Source organism: Corylus avellana, chromosome ca1, assembly GCF_901000735.1.
Source record: "Corylus avellana chromosome ca1, CavTom2PMs-1.0".
In the NCBI taxonomy this organism is placed as follows: Eukaryota; Viridiplantae; Streptophyta; class Magnoliopsida; order Fagales; family Betulaceae; genus Corylus; species Corylus avellana.
The window spans coordinates 2682539-2708213 of NC_081541.1; the positions used below are offsets into that span (position 1 = coordinate 2682539).

Below are 25675 nucleotides of genomic sequence, written 5' to 3' on the forward strand. Positions count from 1 at the left end.
TTGAGTTGGGGTTATAAAGGAAATGTCAATTGCTCTTTCTGCAGAAATCAAATGGAGAACCGCAACCATTTATTTTTTGAATGTAGTTTCTGCTATAGGGTATGGAAGTTTTGTATGACCAGATGCAAAGTGGCTAACCCTCCTATTGTTTGGGAGGATATCATACAATTGGGATGTGATTCTTGGAAGTGCAATACTCTTAAAGGCTTGTTGTGTCGGCTAGGTTTTGGTTCTGCAGTGTACAACATTTGGAGAACTAGAAATGAAATAAAACATGTAGGACTCCCTAGGGCAGAAGAGCAGATTCTGAAGCAAATTTTATGGGAAGTTCATGCAAGAGTTGTTGGGAAAGGTAAATTCCCAAAGACTAAGGAGAATTTGGTGCTCTGTTCCTTATGGAACCTACCTGCAAGTATACTTTGTTGATGGAAGTTACTGCAAGTTTCCTGACCTTGCCTGCAACTTACTTTGTTGATGAAAGTTTGGTTTTTGTCTAGTCTTTTGTAAGGGTTTGGTTTAGCCTGTTTCTGGGTTGCTGTTGGTGTTTTGCAGCTTGTGTTTTTTTTTTGTTTAGTGTGGTTCTGGTTTTTGGCCTCTGCGTAGGCTGTTTTCAACCTGCTTTGCCAGGTTTGTTTTAGGTGTTGATATGTAATTGGTTCTTGTTTTGATCTATAAAGTTGCTTATTCATCCAAAAAAAAAAAAAAAACACATGAAATCATGAACACGGGTTTATGAAACATGAGACAACGACCGATAAGTTATCTTCAATTTTGATAATTCTTCACTAAAAATTATTATGGCCATAGCTAGGTGATCCGTCGTCATAGTTAACAATTATTAAATTATCGTATATTTTCATAAATTAAATTATTTAATTTATATTTTAATATTTTTTTAATATTAGTGCATCTCAGACTGAACAAAATTATTTATACTTAAAGGCATATTTTTATCTTCTCACTTTTTAAGAACACAAAAATACTCTTTTTCAACTCAAATTGACGGAGGGATCCTAATTCTGATCGGAACCTATTGGCAAAGTGGTGGGTTAATGCTCTTACCAGTCAACACGTGTTAGATGTTTAGGCCCGGAAACGTCAAACTTGATGGTGTTGGGCATTATTCCTTATGTTCACCTTTTCCTGAGTATCCTCTGAAATAAACTGCCACATATAAACTGGGAGTGAAAACAATATATTACACATTCTTTGTAAGTCGTGACTTGCCTCTTTTCAAATTAATCACAATCAACTTAAATTTTATTTTTAAGCTATCAATTTGGGATTATATTAGTCTAAGTCTACAAAATCGATCCAAAATGTATCCGGCCATATGAAAACTTTAATTGCGTATAATCTTCAAATTATTCATAAACAACTTAAACAAAATTAATTCAAAGGGAAACTTCATAAAATCTCATGCACTTCCACTCATTTTGACACTAACTTCAAATTTTAAAAACTTTTAATTAAGAGTATCGAACTTTAAATTTATTTCAATTACCCTATTTCGTGTGGATAAAACTTTAGTTTTTGTCAAAATGTCCAAAAAACTAATTTTTTTTGCTATAAAAAAAAATAAACGCCTAAATATTTAAAATTTCTATTTTATTGTTTTATAATTAAAAACAAGGGGAAACTTCACTTACCCCCCTATACTTTTGCGGTTTTTGCAGGCATCTCCTATTGTTCAAAAACTCTCATTTTGATGTATCCAACTTTCGTTTCCTTCTACTTTGCTCCTTCCGTTAGGATTTTGAAGTTGAATCAAACGGTCAAATGAGTAAAAGCCTTTTATACCCCTAATTTTTTTTTAAATTCCAAATTTACCCTTATTTATAAATAAAAAATTATATAAAAAACAAAAAAGATAAAGAAGTGACCCACCGGGGGTTACTTTGTGACCCGCCAGTGGGTCACTTTGTGACCCAACGGGGGTCACAACTCACAAGACCCACCGGGGGTCACAAAGGTGGGTCACAGGGGTTACACACCGTCGCTATTTTTTAAAAAATATATATATATATAATAATAATAATATGACTCGTGGGTCACAATACGAGTGTGTTATCTCCACGGGTAAACCCACGGGTCAAGATTTAAAAAAAATTAAAAAAAATAATAATAATAAAAAATAAGGGCAATATTAGAATTTCACACCCCTCAGTTAGGATTAACAGAAAATCCTAACGGAAGGGGAAAAGTAGAAGGAAACGAAAGTTGGATACATCAAAGTGAGAGTTTTTGAACAATATGGGGGCGTCTGCAAAGACCATGAAAGTATAGGTAGATAAGTGAAGTTTCCCCTAAAAATAATAATCGTATTTTGAGAATTTTGACAAGATTTAACTGAAAATTCTAACGAAATTGGTACAATTTCGTGTACAAATAACCTTAAATTCATAAGGACCCACAAAATTGAAATAATCAAACAAGTAATTCCCACATCAAATTACATAACACAACCATTAGTTTTCATCGATCAATCAAAGCCGTATAATAAAAATCTCCAATTTTAAACCTAATGGAACCCTAACTTCAAAGTTGTTCATTTAACAATAATACAACTCAAATTACCTCTGTATATAATGAAAGAAACCTCAGAAAAATATGCTCCAACTCTATGATCAATCAGAGAAAAGTATCGAGTATTAATTACCAAGCCGGGTTGCGTCGGGTCGTCTGGATTCCGATGTTTTTGACCGGAATTCAATGTTTCCTGCTACTATTGGGGAGGTGAACGTTGGCTTTAGAGCAAGAGAAGGCTGGCCGGCCAAGGTGTTTAGGGCTCAAAACCAGCCCTAATTAAATCAGGTCGGGCAAGTGAGTTTCTGTCTCTCTCCCACTGGTTCTGAGAAGAAATCTTTCTACTCTTTCTAAAATGTGGGTTATATCTGCTTCTCTATATACTAGTTTTAGGTTAAGTGAAGATTCAATGAAATTTAGCCAAAAAAGAAAAAAGAAAATTAAAGAAGATTCAATGAAATTTCGTAAGTCAAGTTTTTGCTTGGAAATTAAATGAAGGAAAACGCCGAAAACTGTCCTTCTCAAAGACGACTCTCAAGGATCAAGTCTTGTTTGCATGATTTGGGTAAACAAGGATGGCTTTACAAAGCACTGTTTATGATTGGCGAGGAAAAATATGAGTGTAATAATTAGTATAGAAAAGTGAAAAAATTATATTGAAAAATGAGAAAATTTTGTTTTGTAGTAATTTTTTTATTTAAATAGTAGTAAAAAGTGAATGATGTGATATAAAAAATAAAAATATTTTGATATTGATTTTTTTGAAAAATGAAATAAAAAATGTGGGGGAATGTGATGTTGTTTAACAAACAACACCTAGTTCACACTACAAAAAAAATGACATTTTTTGACGTGACAAACAGTACATGTTTTTTGCCACGGCACCATTTTCTAACGTGGCAAAAAATGCCATGTCAGAAAATGGTTTTCTGACACATTAAACTGATGCGTTAAAATTTTTTGACGCACCAGTTTGGCGGGTCAAAATTTTATGACGCACCAATTTGAAGCATCAAAAAATTCTGACGCACCTAACATGGAGTTTGGTGCGTCAGAAATTTCTGACGCTCCAGATTGAAGGCTTAGAAAAATTCTGACATGGTGGAAAAACCACGTCAGAGAACCCCTCATACTTTGAATATGCGCCCATCTCTCCTCAGCATCTTAATTCATCAGCTTTGAAAATTTGAATATTTGAATATTCAGTATTTTTTTATATATCTTTTCTATCTGTCCCACATGATGTACAGCTTGAAGCCACCGCCCACATGCTATATTTTTTTTTTTTTTTTCTCTTGTACACGTTTTCTCTGTTTTCTTTCTTTCTTCTGCCATAGGTTTCTTTCTTTCTTTCCTCGAAGCTTGATCAAGCTTCTTTCTTCTTTTTTTTTTTCTCTTCTCCACTCGCCGGCCGTATATATACTCTCTCTCAAGCTCAGTAGTTTCTCTCTCACGAAGTCTCCGATCCTCCGCAGCTAAACCCGCCGGCCGTCTCTCCGTCATCGATCTCCGGTCGTCGTCCTCTCTCCCTCCGTTTCTATAGATTTTTGGGTTTTTGAAGATTTTTGTTGGGTTTTGAGGTTTGGGTTTTTGATTTTTTGAAGACTTTTTCGGTTGGGGTTTTTGATTTTTTGAAGACTTTTTCGGTTTGGGTTTTTGTAAATGGAGAAAAGAAGTAGATCAGAAACGAATTGAAGAGAAAAAAAGAGGAGAAAAGAAGCAGCTGGCATGGGGAGAAAAGATCTGCAGAGAAATTCGAATTTCTCTGCACGGCGCATCTCCCTCACGCATGAGGAAGCTGTGCCGTGCAGAGAGATTAAAAATAATAATAATAATTATTTTATTTATTTTTTAATTGAAAAAAAAAAAAAAAATTCCAGAAAAAATTTAAAAATTATTATTTTTTAATTAATTTTTAAAATTTCCTTACATGTCAAATTGATACGTTAGGAAATTTCTGACGTTTTTTATTTTAACATGTCAGAATAATATACCAAAATGTCAAAATTTTTTGACGTTTTGCCCACTGACGCGTCAGAAATTTTTTTTTCCTGTCACCTATGCTTCTGACAATTTACACGCGTCAAAAACGACACGTTAAAAAAATTTTCTGACGCATCAGAGACCCTAAAACGTTAGCAAACTCCAGTCAAAAAAAATTTGATTTTTTGTAGTGTCAAGAAATCATATGGTTCATACAACAAACTTTTTTTTTAAATTTTTTTTTAACATGTCCACACAAGAAAATGGAGAAGGTGATTCAAACTAATGACCTCTGTTTAATGAAGCGAGATTCACAGCCAATTAAGCTACCTCTTGATATACATACACAACCAAAATGCTAATTAATGGTATTCTTCCTAGATGTTGACATACAATCAATGATGGGTTATAAAAGTCGATCAAGAACCGGGTCAAATTGAGAGAGAGAGGGACATCCGATGGGGCCACGGGTATCAAGTTGCTTGAGCACACGCTTGGAAGTCTGCAGATCTCAACTGTCTAAAACCCGAGCCGGGGATTACAACCAATTCCAATCCCCATTGTAAACAGGTCATGAATTAGAGTGTGACATGCTGGAAATTTTGTGGAAAACTAGTGTACGTGTTATAAGGTTCTTGAAAAGTTTTTTTTTTTTTTTTTTTTTTCTTTTTTAAGGTGGAAAAATATGTAGACTAGGTGGGGATATTATTTTTTTTAGGTGGAAATATTATTTACATTGTGATGTGTCAATTGATAAGAAATGGGGTAGAGGTGGTTTCATCATATAGAGAAATGAGTGCGGTTTGGACTTGTAGCATTTTTTTTATTTTATTTTTTTATTTTTTTATAAAAAATTTACATCAACCATTTAATTAGGTTGTAGAATGAAATTAAATTTATAAAATGTCTTTTTTTTGTTGTTATTTTTGCTTCTAATTTTCTAAATGATTGTTACCATACATCAGTAACAATAGGGGAAAAGAAAAGAAAAGAAAAGAAAAAAAGGAAAATGATAAAGACCCAACTAAAATCCAACTTTTGCCCAACTTTTGCCTTATTTTATTATTATTTTTTTTAAAAAAAAAGTAAAAAATAAAAAAAGTGTCTGAAGCAAAACAAAATTTTTCTTCATTTTGTTTTTTTAAAAACAAATATTGCATTTTTCTTCATAAAAATGGTAATTTTTCATAAAAAAAAATGGCAATTTTTATGAAGAAAAATGCAATATTTGTTTTTAAAAAAATGCCAACTAAAATAAGGACCAAAATAAAAATTATTGATTCAGACACTTTTCTTATTTTTTTATTTTTATTTTTTTTCTAAAAAAAAAAATAAGGCCAAAGTTGGGCATAAGTTGGGGTATCATCCCTAAAAAAAAAAAAGCACTCAAAGACACTTACTAGTTACCAAACGGTGAAGTGGTAGAACTTTTTTTTTTTTTTTAAAGGAATTAGTTCAGTCTTATTTATTGATAAACGAGTATAAAGCTCAAATAACACAGAGCAAAAGCTCTGAAGCAACCATAGTCGAAGCTACGAGGTTACAAGCGTCAAAGATGACGTATTACATTCTATACTCAAATAAAATTCGCTAACCTATGACTAATTTTCAAATTAAACAGTAGATCTGCGCCAAACAGACTCAAATCAATGCATAGGTAGCTCTTATTCCTCGGCACTGAGGATAGAGAACCCCAAGCCAAAGTTTATCCTCCTCAACTCGAAAGCCAGGATAACGTTCACATCCACAACCCAAAGGTCTAGACCAAAGCAACAAACCCAAAGGACATCAGGCGGGCAGTTCAAGAGAGAGGACTGAGCATTATTACAAGCAAAAACAAAAACGATTACAGGAAAACAAAACAAAACAAAAAGAACAAAAAAATGAAAGCCAGACAAAATTATAGGGAAATAAACAACATAAAAAGCACATCAAGAGAATGACGGCAGCCGGAAAGAAGAATCGATTGCGTGCTCACCGAAAACCGAAAACGGAAGGGGCGTTGGAAACTCATCGCAGTGAGGACGCGAGAAAAGTCCCAGTAGCGGATGGTGGGCGGCGGTGCACTCAAATGGAGAGAGAAGTTTGAGTGAAATCCCAAGAGCATCACCTACAAAGTGTACCTAAACAAGCACAAAAAACAATAAAAGCAAATATAGAAAGAAACAAAAACAACTAGGGACCAAAGGAGGGGGAAGAGGCGGAGAGGAAGGAAAAGGAAAAAAATCGCCCAAAGAGCTAAGGGCATCAGGTAAATAGACTAGCTCACTAAACAAAAGAGGACAAAGGGAGAAGAGGGGGGAGGTAGAAGAGGGAGAGGGGAGGAGGATGTTCTCCCCTTCCGACGGCTACTAGAGATAAAACTCTAACAGAGAAGGGAGGGGGCTAAAGAGAGAACTCGTCTAACACTTTCGAGGCTAAGAAAATAATACTTAGTGGTAGAACTTTTTAATAAAACTTTACTGACAAAAGTTTCCAATAAAATTTTAAACCAGCTCACAGCAACGCCGACTTCCCCAATATCCTACCATCTGTCTTGCGGGGTTGAGTTTTTTGAGGGCAATAAATTTAGGTGAAAAAGAAAGAAAGCAAAATTTAAAGGATAAACATCAAATAAATGATAGATCATATAAACTGTATAAAGAATAAATATTTTATATTGTGAAGACATATTTTGTGCTATAATTTTTAAATATTATAAACATAATATATATTTATGTTGCATCCGCCAACGCAAGTAGTTTTTATGCTGTTCATAAGCAATGAAATGCATACCGAGTGAAATCTCAAATGACCATTTTCTTCTTTCCATGCAATGCCAATCACGGGATAAATCTGATGACCCGTGGGCAGTGGCGGAGCCAGATAATTGATATTGAAAGTGTCGCTAAAATTTTTTTGAGGGCGTCGAGCGGTAACTTGCATAAGTAGGAGAGAAAAAAAAAAAAAAGTTTCTATTTTTTTTTTTTATAAAAAGCTTTGGGGTGCCGTGCCGTGGCACCCCAAAGCCTCAAGTGGCTCTGCGACTGCTGGTGGGGCGTCACATTCAAAGTGAGAAGAAGAAAAACGGGGCAAAAGAGAGAATAAAAATAGGCCAAGTATTAGAGGACGGAAATTTTGCTTCTTGTTATGGAGAGCATTCTTTCTTATATATGATCCTCAATATATACTACCAATATCGCTATCTAGCAAGAAAGATTCGTTGAGCCATCTGAAAAAGTTAATAAAAGTTTAATGATGTTTATCTCAGTAATTAGAAGTAATTAAACCGGGAGTGAAAGCAAAGATATATACTTTGAAAACTCTCCTTTTCCCTTCCACAGATAAAATTCTTTGCACCATATTGAAAAAAGTTGACATTATAATAGGACATATATAAAAGATAAAAATATTCCATCATTAAGTTTCAGTAACAATTTTTTTTTTTTTTTTTGCAAAATAGTACATCCGGTATTTTAGAAAAATCTATATTAACAACGAAGAATTTTCATCACGTTCTTTAACCTATTCAACTCAAATCTACCAAAAATAAATAAATTTAAACCATATCGTAAAAACCCGAATTTTCTCCGATTACACATTCCCTGTAACTCACCATATTAAAACTTTATTAATTAATCATAAACAACTTAAATTAAAACATTCACACAATTAATTCAAACCGGCCGTACTCAAAAATCCCCAATAACCTTGAAATAATGAAACAAAGAATATAAAACCAGCAACAAGATGATAAAAAAAAAGTACCCAATTCCTCCGCCAAGATATTAAAGCAGATGCAGTAACACCTTCACCTTTCTCCTCTTCCTCTGATTCCCACCGGTTCACTTCTCCTTTTACTTGTCCGTGTACGTCCTCTTTGTTATATGTGAAAAAAGTTGAGGTGTCAGTTTTGATTGAGAAATGATTGGTATTAATATTTTGTCAATATTTTTCTCATATCATCTTACAAATCAATCGTTAAATTTGTCGACTTATTCACAATTAATTAGGCTTATGCTTATACGGCAGGCATGGAGTGAGCTAGGGTGAAAGAAGTATTCCACCCAACTGCTCAATTCAATGGAGGTGATACTGATACTGCAAAGATTCACAAGTAAAAGAAGGATCCCACCATTGATGAATTCCATGAGCTCGCCTAAAACCTGGCGTAGAACCCTTATTAATAGTTAGATATGCCGAGGGAAGAAGATGCAATGCTTCTGAATCACCTCCCACTGCACCTGAGATTAGACTCGTAATGGAACTATTTCCTGCAACCCTCTCAATCTTTTTAGCTCCACTCTGCTTCATATCCTCCCTGTTTCGAAAGTAACCAATGTACTCTGCGCAAAAAGGATCATCTTTGTTCACAAACAGCTGAGGAAACCAGCAGGATAACGCAGCAAAAGGCTCATGATCAGAATGTTCTACAGCAATGGCGGCGAGGCCGGACTTGAAGACGGTGGTTGCATAGCGGATCTCTTGCTTCAGTTTCTCATTCTTGATCAGGTCAATGGGGAGACCTACGAATGGTGGATTGAAAAGAAATGTTTCAAGAATATAACCCATCTTCACCATCTTCTTTCCCACAAGCAATGCAATTGCTGACCCCATTGAATGTCCAGCCAACAATACATTTGCAGCTCCGGCAGAAGCAACTATCTCCTGAACAGCTGGCATTGCGCGTTGAAAGCGGGAGCTCCGGTGAAGATCGTTAAGGATGCACTGGAAGCCTGACTTCAAGTCCCGCAATATCGTGCTTGGTTTCTTGATTATGCCCCGGAAGGCAATGACGTAAATTGGTAGGTTTGGGGCAGACGAAGCTGGAAACTCATAAATGGCGCCGATTATGGAGCCGTCAACATCTGTGAGGACACGATACAATCGGAAGTGGAAGGATTCCCACCAGGGTGGAGCAAGATCTCGATTATCCAGGCGATCGCGTTCTTGACGGTAGACTCCCTGAACCAAGCTGGCAAGGATGGATCTTCGATGATGTGGATTTGTCCTGCAACAACAACATAATTCTTGGAAAAGGGGTACAGAAGTTTGCTTGTTAATTACGTACGTAGAATTTCAAGAAGCCATATATATATATATAGATATTGACTAAACATTATGGCCACTGCAGTTGATGATGATGAGACCCCATTGGCAAAGCACTGCTTAAAATGCTCTTACCAGTCAACAGCTGTGAGATGTACAGGTCCGGAAAGGCTGAAAATGTGCCTCTTAGAGGGCATTTTTCCTAATTATCTTCTCCTCTGAAATTAACTGCCATGGGAGAAATGCAGAAAGCCCATGATTGAAAATTGGAAATGAATGGTATGTATATGGAGATAACTGAAGACACTAATCAAGTCTACAAAATCCCCAAATTAATCATAATCACATAATTCATATATAATTCAAACCTCTCCTAAATCCCCAATTTCGTGTATAAATAACCTTAAATTCATAATGACCTACAAAATTGAAATAATGAAACATGAAATTCTAACATCAAATTACATAACACAACCATTAATTAGTTTTCATCAATCAATCAATCAATCAAAGCTGTATTATATATAAAAGCTCCAATTTTAAACCTATTGGAACCCTAACTTCAAAGTTTTTCAATTAACAATAATAGAGCTCAAATTACCTCAGATTAACTCCGTAGAATGAAGAAAACGTCAGAAAACGTATTCCAACGCGACCAATCAGAGAAAAATCGTGCGTCTTATCTGGGTCGGGTCGGGTCGGATTTTCTGGATTCCGACGGATATTTACCGGAATTCGATGTTTCCGGCGAGTATTGAGGAGGTGAAGGTTGGCTTTAGAGCTCAAACTCGGACTAAATCCGGTCGGGTTAGTGTGTTTCTGTCTCTCTCTTTCTCTCTCTCTCTCTCTCCCACTTGTTCTAAGATGAAATGCCCCGATTGCTACTCTTTCTCAATAATTGCTTCGGTCAAGTGAAACTTCAATGAAATTTCCCAAGTCAATTTGAAAGCTTAGGAAATTTCCTAAGTCTGGTAGATTGGAAAACCCCAAAACTGTCCTTCCCAGATCGAGACTCATCAAGCAAGTCTTCTTTGCATCAGTTGAAGCAGTCATGATGCATGGTATATACAACCTTATAAATGCTAATGGTACATTCTTCTTGGATGTTGACATACAATCAATGATGGGTGATAACTGATAAGAGTCGAAGTACCGGGTCAAATTGAGAGAGAGAGAGGGGTCCGATGGGGCAACGGGTCTCGGGTTGCTTGAGCACTTGCTAGTCTTGCTCGGAATTCTCCCTCAATTGCCTACAATCCGAGCCGGGGATTACAACCAATTCCGATCCCCATTGTAAAAAATAAAAATCTTCCCTCTAAAAGGAGAGTATCAACGCAAGTAGTTTTTATACTGTTCATAAGCGCAATGAAATGCATACCAAGTGAAATCTCAAATAACCATTTTCTTCTCTCCATGAAATCTCAAATGAAATGCACACCAAGTGAATCTAGCTCATCGTTAATATATACACTGAAACATTAGATGAGATCCAACTGTAGAATGCAGTGGTTCATGTATCTTCTTGGTCCTCTTCTTCTTTTCTCTAATTCTTATTATGGCTGTGTTGGGGTTGAGATGTTGAACACAGGGACGAGCTTGGGCCTGAGTGAACATAGATTCTATTCTAAAAGGACTCATCAAGAATCTAATGGATTTACTTATATAAGAAAGTTTATTTAATGAGGAAATTTAATAAGAAAGTTACCCTTAATAAATTTAATAAACCATGTTTTCTCATTAAATGTTAAAACATGGTTTATTTTAGACGCTTAGTAAAGGTGGACAAAAACCCGCCCAACTTGCCCGGCGCGGATTTTAGGTTTTTTTTTGCGGGTACAGGTTGGATTCTTCTAATTTGTGCGGTGCGAGGCGGGTTGCGGGTATAGACATTTTTTTCCAGCAGATACCCGACCTGTCTTGCCTAGGTATAAAACTAAAAAACCTTAACCCTAATCATTTTAGCCTCTCTCTCTATTTTGCGTTGTTTCTCTTGTTCTCTCTCAGGTTTGTTCTACTATCTCTTATATGCTTCTTTACTCGTCTTCTTTGTCTCAAATTTAAAAGAAATTCTATGAAATCTCAATCTAAGATTTACAACCCAAAAATGTTCTTAGCTGTCGTTTTTCCTGCCATTTGCAAAGAATCAATATATATATAGAACCATTTTGTTGCAATGGCCAGGTGGACCACTTACAAAATACAACCAAAATGCAAATACAAGACAAATAAAACGCAACAGCCAAGCAAATAAAACGCAGAATATAAAGATAGTTGTTGACTTGTTGTAAAAGCAAATTCAATAAAAAAGCCCCCCCTTTTATTGTCTTGGTAAAACGCAACGTTTCAAATGCCTCGGTAACACGTATAGCCTTGAATATCTTCTGTACCGAAAACAACCCTTGTTCTTCTAAGTTGGACTAGTGACTCCACTAATTTATGTCCTTAACACCTACGGAAAAATGCATGTGATTGTGATGCATTTTAAATATAAGGAAGTTTAATAGGGTGGTTGATACTGATACAGCATGCCTGGAGGGTTGGTGAAATTATTTGGCCAATACTGCACTGAGAGGCAATTTTGATACAGCATGCCTGGAGGGTTAGTGAAATTATTCGGCCAATCCTGCACTGTTGGATGGAGGTGATTCTGATACGGCATGCATTGAGTGTCAATGAAATTATTGGGCAAATACGGCGCCATTGGATGGATGTGATTCTGATACTTATTATACAGCACGGGTTCACACCTACAATTAGGATCCCACCACTGATCAATTGCATGAGCTCCCTCGAAGTTATCCGGCGTTGAACCCTTATTAACCGTTAGAAATGCAGAGGGAAGAAGGTGGGACGCTTCTGAATCACCTCCGGCCACAGCACTTGAGACTAGACTCGTAATGGAACTCATTCCTGCAGTGTTCTCAATATTTTCAGCCCCAATCTGCTTCATAAACTTCCTATTTCCAAAGTAACCGATATACTCTGCACAAATTGGATCACCTTGGTTCACGAATAGGTGAGGAGACCAGTCAGATAACTCAGCAAAAGCCTCGTGAGAATGCTGGCGATGGCCCCCTACAACACGGGCGAGTCCTGCCTTGCCGAAGGCGAATCCAGTGCGGACCACTCGCTTCAGTTTCTCATCTTTGATGATCAGCTCTATGGGGAGACCTATGAATGGTGGATTAAAAAGATATGTTTCAAGAAGAACACCCTTCTCCATCACCATTTTCTTTCCCACAAGCAATGCAAGTGCTGACCCCAGAGAATGTCCGGCCAGCCACACATTTCCAGCTCCGGCAATATCAACCATCCGCTGAACAGCGTCCATTGCACGATGAAAGCGGGAGCTCCGTTTAAGTTCGTTAAGCATGCACCGGACTACTGACAAGAGTTCCGGTAATATCGTGGGTAGTTTCCTCATTACCCCCCGAAAGGCAATGACATATCTTGGTATGTTTGGGTTTGGGAAAGAAGGTGGATACTTGTACTCATAAATGGCACCGAATATGGAGCCGTCAGGATTTGTGAGAACACGATGAGCTTGAGGTTCATGGAAGAAGTCCCACCATCTCCAGGGTGGTGGAGCAAGATGAGCTTGATCAGGTCCATGGCGGCGATGGCGGTTCCCCAGGCGATCGTGTTCTAGACGGTACACTCCCTCAACCAAGCTGGCAATGAAACATCTTCTGCGATGTGGGTTTGTCCTGCAACAAGATTAGATCAGGGGTATTCAAGTGCTTTGCTTTGCTTGTTAGAATTAATACATGAAATATTTTGTACTGAAGGTGAATTGCAGTTGATCAGACAGACCCTATTTGCAAAAGTTGTGGGTTAATGATCTTACCAGTCAACAGTTGTCAGATTTTCAGGCCCAGAATGGCTGAAAATATGGTTGTTGTCCATTATGGATTTTGATGTTTCCGGCAACTATTGGGAAAATTAACCCGGCCGGGTTAGTGGGTTTCTGTCTCGTCTTTCTTATATAACTTTTCTAGTTCTATATATCTGGGTCAAGGGAATTTCATTTATAAAGTCAACTCTCAACTTGGCAAATTAAGCTTGTTGCTCTTCTGTTTGAAAGGAAAACCCTAATTGCCATTCTCAAATGTGTTGACAAAGAAGGGTGCAGGGCGGTTGAATGCCTCCGCGAATCAGGCGCGCAATCGCTCAAGGTCAACTAGTTAGTTAGATTCAAGTTCAAGGGAATTTCCTAAAGTCAACTTGAAGCTCATGGAAAACCTTTTTCTAGAATTTAAACAGGTAATGTAAATTGTAATGATCATCTTTTCTGGAATTTTAGGCGCCGGGTTGGGCTTGAGCTTCGGCCTCCATGAACACAGACTTCTGCAGAAAAAAGGAATATTGTTGTCTAAAGAGGAGGACTGGTTCGGGGTGTTTGAAAAAAATGAGGTTTGGAGGTGCGGGGAATCGAACCCCGTGCCTCTCGCATGCGAAGCGAGCGCTCTACCATATGAGCTACACCCCCAGTTTGATTCTTAAGTTACGTAGTAGATAATGAACAAGAAAGAGATTTTTAGTGGCCATAATGCTGTTGATTCAAGATCACAAACTCATTATCCTAGCTCGACAGAAACCCATGTAACTCGAATACTATTGTCCACAAAATCATTATGAACAAGTTCCGTTTATATTATCACATAATAGTAGTGGATCGAAGGTGTAGCATTGTAGATCAAATGGTTTTTATTACAGAAAGTTAATCAACAAGCCACTGAATGAATATCAATTATGTTTATAGGTAGATCCTTTGTCTAGCTACTTGGCTAAGTGAAAACAACATAAATCTAATTCAGAATTAGCATTAATATTACTTATTGAAGAATCTATAATGTTCTAAATAAGCTTTCATCACTTGGTTAGCAATGAGGGATGCTTTGACCACTGGAAGGAAGTTGTTGATATGGGGGTTTCAAGGGGATGTGAAATACATTTTTTGTAGACATGTAATTGAGGATAGAGATCATTTATTTTTTGCTTGTGGTTATAGTAGCAGAATTTGGCATCAGGTTATGAGTTTATGTAGTGTGCTTAATAGCCTTAACCCACCTACTTGTTGGGAAGATGTGGTTTCTTTTGGGTTGGAGAAGTGGAGGGACAAAACTATGAAAGCTTATTTGTGTTGGCTTGTTTTTGCTTCTACAATATATAATATTTTGAGGAATCGTAATGCTTTGAGACATAACAATAATCCGTACATTGAAGAAAAGCTTATTCAACGTATTAGATGGGAGGTGAGGATCCAGTTTGCTACAAAAGGTAGATTTAAAAAGACTATAGGAAATGATATTCTTTGTAGTGCTTGGGGTATAGATGAGATATTGACTTAATGTTGTGAAGGTTTTTTTTGCTTGTATAGGTGTTTTCAGCTTTAGCTAAGTGTTTTATCTTTTCTTTGTAAAGTGTTTAGTTATTAGTTAATGAAAGTTACTCATTCATTAAAAAAAAAATCCTATAATGTCAACATGTCTTCACTGCGCTGTGGAACGAGTCGAATACATTTATCAAATACAAGATGTTGGATAAGAACAAAAAAAAAAAAAGGAAAAAAAAAAAATCCTTCCTAAAATATCAAATTAATTGGTATTTGTATCATACTTGCATCTCACATGCCCATCTCCACGCACGTTGTAATTAATAATAAATAAATCATATTTTATAATAACATTACGTTACTTGAAACAACAAGTGCAAACAATTGACTTGCAAAAAAATAATAATTAATACATCATATATGAAGATTCTCTGTGATATTGCTTGCCACTAAAGAGTAATTAAAGACAATATTAATAAAAAAGAAAGCAGATTTAGAGAACAAAATCAGGTCAAAGATGTTCTTTTCCTGAATTATGGAGTGCATTTTTCAACAACGCGTTTGTTTTAACACGAGTAGCACTTTCAAATTATTTGACCCAATAATATATAAGGTAATTTGAAAATTATATTAATTTAATTTAGCTTTTCAATATGTAAAATATCCGTGGTTAACCTAATTCCTACGCCATGATAAAAAGTAAAATCACAGAGGTTTGAGTACCCCGTTGAAGATGGCACCAAAAAACAGAGAAGGAAAGACAAACAAAACCAAAGTGACAGGCAGCCTTTATAGAATTTGACCAAACTCAAATTTTATAGGGCCGAATTCAAGCCAAAAAGTCAAAACCAAGTGGGCAGGAAAGTCTGGAACTGAGAACCAAAAAGAACCCCCAATTAAACAGGGGAGGGAGAGGAGCAGGAGCAGCAACGAGATGGGTGATGGCGAGGCATCGTCCGGCGCCGGCGGGCAGCCGCTAAGTCCAGCGGCTCGGCTGTTTCACTCGCCGCGCATCAACTGTTACATCATCGCCATCATGGGATGCAAGACAAGAATCAATCCCGATGTTGTCAAAGCCGGTTTGGAGCAGACTTTGCTTAAGCATCCTCGGTTCTCCAGCAAGCTGGTAATTTCAAAACCATATCCTTATATATTATTCCTTTCTTCTTTGCCATTGCCGAGGTTCCTTTTCCTTTATTTCATTGCCCATTGCCCACCACCCTTCTCCCCTTTTTTTTTTTTTCTTTTTCTTTTTTGTGGGGTTTATTCAAAATGTTTTGGGGCCAGTTTGATTCAATATATACCAAAGTTTCCTCAATCCAATCAACAGTTTGACGCCCTTCAGTTTGAACACTTCGCTTTGGTGTGCAACTAGGACAAAAGCTTTTAAATTTCTTCTTTCTTCTTCATTTTTTTCTTCTTTTCTTTTAGATGGAGAAGAAAAGAAAGAAAAACCAAAAAAGTAAGGCCCTGACATTAAATGAGAGTGTTGTATTCAATTCCCTGTCTACGTCGGGACTTGATCCTCTCCGATCCATTTGCAAAGGCATAATTGTCCAAAACTCTCTACATCCTATCATCAAAGCGTTGGCATAGCCACCAAAGATGTGAAAAGTCTGATTTCACAGTGTACTCTTGCCAGACTCTTTAACATATTCCTTCCTTTTTTTTTTAAGAGATACTAACACAAACTGAGCAAAAACAACAAAAAAACAAAACTAACAGGGGATCCTTTCAGGTGTACTAGACTCGGTCCATTTTGATCAAAGTGCCCAACTTTAGGTTGTGTTTGGCAATGGAATGGAAAAAGGAAGTGGAACAATATTGTAGTAAATTTGATTGATATGAGGAAAAAAAGTAATAATGTTTTATATAAAAAAGTAAAAAAATTTGTTTTGTAGCGATTTTTTTATTTGAATATGAATAAAAAGTGATTGATGTAATATAAAAAGTAAGAATGTTTGGGTTGATTTTGAGAATAATTTTTTGAATTTTTGGGTTCAGTCTAGTCCGGCCCTTTGCCAAACGCAGCCTAAGGTTAAATAGGTCGGCATGGGGTTCACTTTATTTCCGCAACTCGAGCTGTGGCATGCGGCATGTCCATAGCTGTAGGAATAAGTGAGCCCGCACCCTGCACCCAACCTCTCTCTATTTGCTAGTTGCTACCTAAATTTATTGTAATTTGGAGATTCCTTGTAAGCATTCTTAAAATCTAAGGTAAATATACTCTCCTCAAATTACTACTCAATTAACAAAATTTTTTTAAAACTTTTAATTGTGACAATGTCTTTCTTAAACTATTAAAACATTGTCAATGTCCCCCAAGGCTAACAAAAAGATAAAAAAAAAAACTCTTATATATTTCTCAATAAGACAAAAATACCTCTATAAATTTGAAAAATATAAAAATACACATATAATTATTTTTAAAAAAAAAAACGATTTTTTTTTCAAAAAAAAAAAAATTCTGTTTTAAAAAACGAAAATTTTTGTTTTTTTAAACGCATAATTTTATTTTTTAAACGGAAGTTTTTATTTAAAACAATTATAAAATAAACATAAAAACTAAAATTTCAATTTAAAAAAAAAAAAAAAAATCAAGATTTTTTAATTTGTTTCTTATAAAAAGTAGTTTTTTTAAAAAAAGTTTTTTCTAGAAGTTTTGGAATTTTTGTTTTTTAATCTTACGAAGAGAAGTTTTGTCATTGAGAGATATTAACATTGTTTTAGTAGTTTTGGGGGAACATTATCAATTAAATGATAGTTTGAGGGAGTATATGAGTTTTTTCCTAAAATCTACATGCAAGAGTTTCATTAACTAATATTGTAAAGAAAAATATTTTCTTTAAATTAGAAGTATGATTATTTTTTCAATATGATCATTCAAATCTGGGAGACAAATTTTGGTAAAAGTATTTAGAGAAGATGGTGCTCACTGCATCCTCATGTTGATACATGGTTGGGGACTTTCTTTCTTTTTTTTTTTTGGGGGGGGGGGGAGGCGCAAAAGATAATTATTTTAGACTAAAAATTGTTCACATGGGGTACTCAAACAACATGCTTCTTCCTATTTAATCGTTAAGATTTTCTTTCTTGTTGTTTGTAATGCAAAAGGCTGTTGAGCGAGGGAAGAAAAAATGGAGACGGACCACTGTGAATTTAGAGGATCATGTAATCATTCCGGATTTGGATCCAAAAGTAGATTTTCCAGACCAATTTCTTGAAGATTACGTATCAAATCTTACCAGAAACCCAATGGACCTCTCCAAACCATTGTGGGAACTCCACCTTCTCAACATGAAAACCTCAGATGCAGAGGCTGTCGGAGTCTTTAGGATCCACCACTCAATGGGTGACGGCGCATCTCTGGTTTCTCTTCTCCTAGCTTGCACACGAAAAACCTTGGACCCGGAGGCAGTACCTAGTACTGTTCTGGTTAAAAAAAGAGCAGGTTCAAGTTCAACTAATTCCGGCGGATTTTGGTGGTTGTTTATTGCAGTTTGGTCGGGGTTGAGGTTGATTTGGAACAGTTTGGTGGATATGTTGGTGTTTGTGGCAACCATTGTCTTCTTGAAAGATACGAAAACTCCGATCAAAGGTTCACCGGGGGTTGAGCTGAATACCAAAAAGTTTGTCCATCGGACGGTCAGCTTGGATGACATAAAGCTCGTTAAGAACGCACTCAACATGGTACGTTTATTAATAAAAGTCAATTTTTCTCGTTTACTAAGATTGCTTCCTGAAACATTTAATACACATATGTTTCTGCATTTTCTTTATTTATATTTGTAATTGACAGTTTTGTTTTTTTTTTTTTTTGTTCTTCCTTAAATTTTACTGTGGCTGAAATTAGTAGACCATAAACGATGTTATTCTGGGAGTAACTCAAGCTGGCCTCTCACAATATCTCAACCGTAGATACGGTGAGTTTCTACCAGTATTAAATAAATGATTAAATTTATCTCTTTTTATTAGTTTAAACTTTTAGAATAAATTATGATTTAACAGTTTCACCTGTAGGTGAGGGTAACAAAGACGTAGAAGCAAAGCAGGGGAAAAGTAACATTCCAAAAAATATCCGCCTTAGGACAGCCATTCTCGTCAATCTAAGACCAACTGCAGGAATCCAGGTAATATATATATGCTCCATTGCTGTTGAAAACATGAGCTTTAACAAACACATTTGATGTTTCTCATGTTCTAATGCTGTCGATCGATTAAACAGGATTTGGCTGATATGATGGCTAAGGGATCGAAGTGTAGGTGGGGCAATCTGATTGGATATATCCTCCTCCCCTTCACCATTGCTTTACAGGACGACCCATTGGATTATGTTCGGCAAGCTAAGGCCACCATTGATAGAAAAAAGCTTTCACTCGAAGCAATACTCACATTTGTGTGTGCTGAGTTAGTACTTAGAATATTTGGAGTTAAGGTACATATGCATAATCTTTTTACACCTTCTCTGTTTTAAGGCAACATTAATTGGCATTAATGGGATTTATTTTCTAACAAATTATTATCACATAATTAATTTTGGATCATAAGTGTAGCACTCATGCAGAAAATGGTTAATTATTATGGGAGGAAGTTAACAATCTGCAGCAACGTGCAGGTTGCTGCTGCTATAACGCATAGAATTCTCTTCAACACTACATTGGCCGTCTCCAGCTTGATTGGTCCGCTTGAAGAAATTAGCTTTTATGGCCATCCAATGGCTTACCTTGCTCCAAGTGTTTATGGGCACCCGCAAGTAAGTCATCCAAATGCATTTGATATTCAGATCATTAGCGATCTGAACAGAAAATATTAAAAAGTCTTTATGAAGCTCACCTACTTAAATAAATTTTGGATTGTCTACCTACCTATTCGAGTAAAAGTGAGCGTCATAAGAATTTTTTTATATTTGTTGTCCGAATTGCTAGCAATCTAGACAATAAATTACTAAAGATTCGAATCTGTCATCGAGAACTTATGTTTCACATGCATGCTTGACGCTTATAACAACCCCATTACTTCCTTCTTAAACATTTTCTAAAGTTCAAATCATGTTCCTTACAGCTCCTAGTGCTTTGTTCTTTGTTCTTTGTTTTTTTTTTTTTCATTTCTTCTACAGGCACTGACTATCCATTTCCAACATTACTCTGAAAAAATGACCATTGCTCTGGCAGTCGACCCAAATGTGATCCCTGATCCTCACCAGCTCTGCGATGATCTACAGGAATCCCTGAAACTCATCAAAGATGCAGTTCTAAAAGAGGGACTCATCAAGGATGTTGTCTGAGCAGACAATGATCAGTTAGGAATATTCTTAATTTGTCAACAAATGTAATTGAGGTTTCAGTAACATTTACTGTCCTTAAAATTTACTTTCTTTTAAAGGAGAAAAAAAAAAAAAAGAAAGAAGAAAGAAAAAGAACAGTTGAAATTTCTTTATACGAAAAAAAAAAAAAGCACAAACTGTTTCAATATATTCAAGGTAAATTATACTTTACCTTCTGAAAATTTCACCCTAATTCAGTATAACTCTAACCTGTAAAATGCCAAAATAGCCATCTCTGGCCTAATTGCGGCCCAGTCCAGCCGAATTGGAGCCGTACAACATCAACTTGCTCATGGGCCACCCGTCTCTACAGTTCTTGAAGGTTTGGGTCATGGTGACGATTAAGGGTGGGCAAATTAACCGTTACCGTTTAACCGGCCGTCTACCGGCTTCGACCGAACCGATATAAACCGTAGCCGATATGCCGATATCCTTATCGGTTAAAAAAAGTATACCGGAATTCGGTCCGGTCCGGTTAAGCGGTTCTTATCGGTTAACCGGTTAACCGATAAGAAACCGGATTTTTTTTTTTTTTTTTTTTTTATAATGGTGTTGCCCATGACTTATTTTCCTTTTGCTAAGTGACTTTAATTAGTTAATACTTTGTTTATTATTCATTAATGAATTTTATTTTAATTTGGGTTTGGGTAGGTTTGATGTTTTTTTTTTAAGTGATGGCATTTGATGAAATTTCTTTGTCTTTGGTAAAAGCATTTTTCATTAACTAGTTTTGCTAGTCTAATTAGCATTCATTGTGTTAATTAGTCCATTTGCTTTGGAAAAATGTATTTTATAATATAAAAATTAAAAAAATTAAAAAAAAAAGTTGAAGTGGATTAATATAAAAAAGCTTCAATTTTTAGCCCAAAAAACAAATATTTGGGTCCCAATAAAAAGTATTTGGTCCCTAAAACAACTCATTTTTAATAAATTATTTTAGCCCAACAAAAAGTATTTGGGCTCTCAAAAGTCAAAAAAACTCATTTTTGGTTTTTTGCCAAACAAAATAAATCAATATAAAGCTATCGGTTAAATCGGTTAACCGGTTTAACCGGACCGTTTAACCGTGTACCGTTTTAACCGAAATTATCGGTTAAAATTCTTATTGGTTCGGTATCGGTTAATAAACCGTTTAACCGAAAATTATCTGTTAATAACCGATAAGGTCCTTAACCGGACCGTTTTGACCGATACCCAGGCCTAGTGACGATGCTGTGAGTTGTACGGAGGCCCAATAAGCGCTGCAAATGGACCTCCTGGATTAGCTGGCCCATATTGTCAATTTGTTTTGTTTTTTAAATTTTGAAAATGGAGGCATTTTCAATAAAGTGTAATTTATTAAAGTTTAGGACTTTTAAAGCTTAACTCTCCAAGTACGAGTGGCAACATATTGATATTATAAGAGTATGAGGGGGTTTTCAGTAAAATGAGTTTCTGGAAGTCTCTGAAAGCCTCGAACTTTATATCTGAACTCTTGAGTTAAACCCTCCTCACGAAGCAAGCACAAAACCTTGAACTCGTGGAGTGTCAACTCACCTTGACGAAACGAGTCAACTCAGTAGATCATACGATTCACGGTCACACCTATGGCGATAATCTCCGACTTCCAAGAAGAACAAGACAACGCTAAGCCATCGTCGTCTTCGGCGAGGACGGCATCGTTTAGTGCGAACTTGGATCCGTCGAGGCCGCTAGGGTTTTTGGAGAAAGTTTTCGAGTTTCTCGGCGAGGAGAGCGACTTCCTGGAGAGGGATACGGCGGCGGAGGAGATCGTCGCAGTGGTGAAGGTGGCGAAGGAGAAGAAGAAGGTCAAGAAGGCGGAGGCGGAGGAGAAGGCGGCGATGGAGGTGGAGAAGAAGGAAAAGGCGATGGAGGTCGAGAAGAAGAAAAAGGCGATGGAGGTGGAGGAGAAGGTGGAGGCGATGGAGGTGGAGAAGACGGAGGAGGGGAAGAGTGGTTTAAGAGGTACTGATTATATTATTTTCCAATCTCTATCAATGCGTTTGTGTTTTGACCTAAAATTTCTTGTTCTTTGCTTTTTTTGGCTGATGAGAAAACTGAGGGGGAGAAAGAGGGGGAATGCTTTTTTTATTTGGAGTTTTTGTTCTGGGTTGTTGGTAATGTTGCTGTAGTTGTTGTGTTTCATTGATGAGAAATTTTCAGGGAAAAGAGAAAGGTTATTGTTTGTGGTTTGGAAATCTGAGGGCGAGAGGAGAAGAAAGAAATGTCGGATGGGAACGCTAAATCCAAGAAAAGAAAAACTGTGTGTTTTATGTAATTATATTATGGTTTAGGAATTAAGAAAATAAACTAAGAGAAGAAATAGAGAGGAAAGAAAGCTGAATTTAGGAATTCTTGCTCCTGAAACAAAGGAGAAACAACAAATAAGAAGAAAAAAAATCCGGTGTTAAGGAACAATGCACACCCTGTTTACGCAGGAAAAATAACGCAAGACATTGTTTTACTCCAATAAGTACATTTCACAAGTTGTCTCGATTTCAATAACAAGAGTCCTACAAATTACAGGGATTCCCCTTTAATTGATTATGTTCCTACTGTTTTCATTGTAGACTATCCATTGCTATGAAAAAGTTACAAAGTGAAGTCCTTTTGACCTTATATCCCTTACCAAGAGAAGCAGAACTTATGCCCTAAGGCTAAACTGCATGTGTCCTTCATAAGTTTGCGCCCAGCATCTCAGTTACATTTCCAACTTGAGACTTCAAAATAAGTCTTATATCTTGCATCTGGCAGTAACTATTTAAGCGTGCGTGTGGTTAGCTGGGTTACTTTTCTGATGTGGCAGAGAACTGTTAAATTGGTTTTTTGAAAAAAGAAAAATGGTGAACTACTAAATTGGTTGTCTGAATCTTAGTGCCTTCCATGCCAAATGCAGACTGCCCATGATGAATGATCATGCCATATTTTTGCATTCAACTTCTTTTCACTTTTTTGTTTGTTTGTTTGGAATATATGTGCAGTTCCAAATGCAGGCAATGGACTTGATCTGGACAATTACTCATGGACACAGACGCTGCAAGAGGTCACTTTAAATGTTCCGGTGCCTACTGGAACTAAAGGAAGATTTGTTGTATGTGATATAAAGAAGAACCATCTCAAAGTAGGACTCAAGGGCCAGCCTCCCATAATTGAGGTTAGTCTGCTTTCAGGCTTGTTTTTAATGTGTTAAAACTCATCTGATGTGCTGTTTCTGTCTTTCTTTCTGATATGCTACATTCAGATTGTTTTTACCTTGGCTCATGTACTTAAAATACTTGCAGGGGGAGCTTTATCGGCCTATCAAGCCTGATGATTGTTATTGGAGCATAGGTATGTTATCATACAAATACCTGCATGAACTAGTTGAACCCATACATTTTATTTTTGTCTACTAAAACAATTGCAAGTTGATTAAATGTAGAAGGAAAGAAACTAATGGATATTATTAGTAATTCCCGCTATCAATATAACTAAGGGGTTAAAGTAATCATATCAATTCTGTGCAAATATGTGTTTATGCAAATGTGTTTATGTGTGTGAGCACGTGCATGTGAGATGTATGCATGTGGGTGTTGTCTGGACCGACATTGGTGTCTAATATTCTTACCCTTGCTTTGTCAAGAGCCTTGAATAAAGTATCTAAATTGCTCATCATATGTACCAATAAATTCCTTTGTTACAGAGGATCAGAATTCAATCTCTATTCTTTTAACCAAGCACGACCAAATGGAGTGGTGGAAATCTGTTGTGAAAGGTGATCCTGAAGTCGATACTCAAAAAGTTGAACCTGAGTCCAGCAAACTATCTGACCTGGATGCAGAGACACGGCAGACTGTTGAAAAGATGATGGTAAATGATTGATGCTCTATTACCAATTTAGCCTCCCGGCTCTCATCTCCTGTGTGTGTTGTGTGTCTGTTTGTGTTGGAGAAGGATCCTCTCCATTTTAAATGGAGAGGGGCTGGTCCCTCTCCATTTTTTTTTAGTGGCTGGTCCCTTTTTTAAGTGGGGTAAAATTGTTAAAAAAAAAAGTGAAATGACAATTTTATCCTTCTTAAAGTAAGAAACTGGGATCCGATTCCATTTGTGCATCATTGGTCCTTTTTCCTACTGTTCTATTTGTTTACCCATTTAGCATCATTGGCATGTTTACTTAACTCTCTGTGTGCATATGTTTGGGATCAGATTCAGTAACAATGATTAGTGAAAGGAGTTGTACATGAAGTTATATTAGTTATCTTAATCCTTATTCCAAAAAAAAAACTCATTTTAAAAGAGCTATTTGTATTTAATGTCATTAAATCGGCTTAAATTTGTCAATTTGGATTTGTGGAATTTTGTGTGTGGACCAAAAGTTTTTTTATTTAGGTATCAAATTAACTGGTGGCACCTTGAGTAGAGGAATCTAACATGTTCTATAAAGCACGTGCCTGTCATGGTGGTGATAGAATGGTTTTTCATCTTAAGTATATGGAATTATCGTACATATGAATTGAATAACCCAACATGTCGTGGAAGGAATGTTCTGATCGAGCCTTAGTTGTTCTCACAAATAGCTCCATGCTTCTTCTTTTTTTTCTTCTTTTTTTTTTTTTTTTTTTTTTATAATTTATATATATATATATATATATATATATATAAGTCTTCTGTTTGCTCTCTCTCTCTCTCTCTCTCTCTCTCTCTCTCACGCAGTGTGTTCACAGAATTAGCATGTAAGATATATCTTGTGTTCAGTGTGTTTACTCTATTTGCTCTTGCATTGGAACTCCTTGTGTTGGTGTCTGTGTTTGCTCTTGATAAAATGGTTTATGATTCCGGAGATTCTTGTGGTTTTGGTACAGTTCGATCAGAGGCAGAAGTCTATGGGCCGCCCAACTAGTGATGAGATGCAGAAACAGGAGATTCTGAAGAAATTCATGGCTGAGGTAAATACTTGAGCTTTTGATTGTTGAATTCCCCCCCAAGAAGTAAATTTTCAAGTGCTCTGATAATTAATCTTTGATTTGGTGCAGCATCCGGAGATGGACTTTTCAAATGCAAAGATAGCATAATGGGACTGTTTCTGTCGGTGATCCTTTTTGGCTGACCTATCACATAGTTTGGGCTTTTGGGAATTTTGGGCGGGTTTTGTTGTGTTTGAGGGGTCAAGAGTGGTTGAACTTTGTTCATATTGAGATGTTGGATCAAGTTATAAACTAGCATAATCCTTTACAAGATGGAAATTAGTTAATGTTAACTCTCTGCTGGTTGGTGTTTTGCGAACTCTTCTTCTATAATGGCTACTTTATAATTTTTCTTGCTTTCAATCTTGTTAACAGCTGTAAACGAGTTGGATTTATGAGCAAAACTTCATTAGGTTGGGCTCATAAAGACCATCAGTGGTTCAGTCTCACCTGGTGTCAATCTTTTGTAACATTTATATAGCTTTTTCATTTCTTCAAAATGAGAAGAGTACTATAAGAAGAAAAATAAATAAATTT

At 36.4% G+C, this 25675-nt stretch overlaps 4 protein-coding genes and 1 non-coding gene across 6 annotated transcripts; 2 read left to right on the forward strand and 3 right to left on the reverse strand.

Annotated features, from left to right (window-relative positions):
- Positions 1–6002: 6002 nt before the first annotated feature.
- Positions 6003–11000, reverse strand: LOC132187772 (GDSL esterase/lipase At4g10955-like). The gene is made up of 5 exons (XM_059602201.1): positions 10139–11000; positions 9673–9765; positions 8733–9499; positions 8257–8366; positions 6003–6632 (listed from the first exon to the last, which is right to left on the reverse strand). Exons 2-5 carry the CDS (start codon positions 9732–9734, stop codon positions 6441–6443), a joined length of 1131 nt encoding a protein of 376 aa, XP_059458184.1. The 5' UTR covers positions 9735–9765; positions 10139–11000; the 3' UTR covers positions 6003–6440.
- Positions 11001–12034: 1034 nt separating this feature from the next.
- LOC132167263 (GDSL esterase/lipase At4g10955-like) lies at positions 12035–13443 on the reverse strand. The gene is made up of 2 exons (XM_059578175.1): positions 13385–13443; positions 12035–13244 (listed from the first exon to the last, which is right to left on the reverse strand). Exons 1-2 carry the CDS (start codon positions 13441–13443, stop codon positions 12035–12037), a joined length of 1269 nt encoding a protein of 422 aa, XP_059434158.1.
- A 510-nt stretch (positions 13444–13953) lies between these two features.
- On the reverse strand, positions 13954–14026 carry TRNAA-CGC (transfer RNA alanine (anticodon CGC)). The gene has a single exon. It is a non-coding gene; the product is annotated as a tRNA-Ala (tRNA).
- Positions 14027–15728: 1702 nt separating this feature from the next.
- LOC132187261 (wax ester synthase/diacylglycerol acyltransferase 11-like) lies at positions 15729–20221 on the forward strand. Of its 2 annotated transcripts, XM_059601520.1 has the most exons (7): positions 15729–15998; positions 17987–18562; positions 18729–18795; positions 18893–19002; positions 19098–19307; positions 19488–19625; positions 19989–20221. In XM_059601520.1, exons 1-7 carry the CDS (start codon positions 15807–15809, stop codon positions 20154–20156), a joined length of 1461 nt encoding a protein of 486 aa, XP_059457503.1. In that variant the 5' UTR covers positions 15729–15806; the 3' UTR covers positions 20157–20221. The 2 variants fall into 2 exon arrangements, with proteins under 2 accessions (XP_059457503.1, XP_059457512.1); XM_059601529.1 differs by lacking the exon at positions 19989–20221 and having other exon boundaries at positions 19478–19582.
- A 1428-nt stretch (positions 20222–21649) lies between these two features.
- Positions 21650–25457, forward strand: LOC132187273 (protein BOBBER 1-like). Its single transcript, XM_059601540.1, has 6 exons — positions 21650–22160; positions 23177–23349; positions 23477–23525; positions 23878–24044; positions 25037–25120; positions 25208–25457. Exons 1-6 carry the CDS (start codon positions 21782–21784, stop codon positions 25244–25246), a joined length of 891 nt encoding a protein of 296 aa, XP_059457523.1. The 5' UTR covers positions 21650–21781; the 3' UTR covers positions 25247–25457.
- The last annotated feature ends 218 nt before the right edge of the window (positions 25458–25675 follow it).

Coding starts and splice junctions, on each gene's coding strand:
- LOC132187772 (XM_059602201.1), bottom strand. CDS start 9,734: ATGCCCTCTAAGAGGCACATTTTCAGCCTTTCCGGACCTGTACATCTC. Junction 8,367..8,732: donor CATTACGAGTCTAATCTCAG/GTGCAGTGGGAG, acceptor CATATAACAAAG/AGGACGTACACGGACAAGTA. Junction 6,633..8,256: donor TATCTTGGCGGAGGAATTGG/GTACTTTTTTTT, acceptor GTGCTTGTTTAG/GTACACTTTGTAGGTGATGC.
- LOC132167263 (XM_059578175.1), bottom strand. CDS start 13,443: ATGGACAACAACCATATTTTCAGCCATTCTGGGCCTGAAAATCTGACA. Junction 13,245..13,384: donor AATCTGACAACTGTTGACTG/GTAAGATCATTA, acceptor ATCTTGTTGCAG/GACAAACCCACATCGCAGAA.
- LOC132187261 (XM_059601520.1), top strand. CDS start 15,807: ATGGGTGATGGCGAGGCATCGTCCGGCGCCGGCGGGCAGCCGCTAAGT. Junction 18,796..18,892: donor ATATCTCAACCGTAGATACG/GTGAGTTTCTAC, acceptor TTTCACCTGTAG/GTGAGGGTAACAAAGACGTA. Junction 19,626..19,988: donor GTGTTTATGGGCACCCGCAA/GTAAGTCATCCA, acceptor TTTCTTCTACAG/GCACTGACTATCCATTTCCA.
- LOC132187273 (XM_059601540.1), top strand. CDS start 21,782: ATGGCGATAATCTCCGACTTCCAAGAAGAACAAGACAACGCTAAGCCA. Junction 22,161..23,176: donor GGGGAAGAGTGGTTTAAGAG/GTACTGATTATA, acceptor ATATATGTGCAG/TTCCAAATGCAGGCAATGGA. Junction 23,526..23,877: donor TGATTGTTATTGGAGCATAG/GTATGTTATCAT, acceptor CCTTTGTTACAG/AGGATCAGAATTCAATCTCT.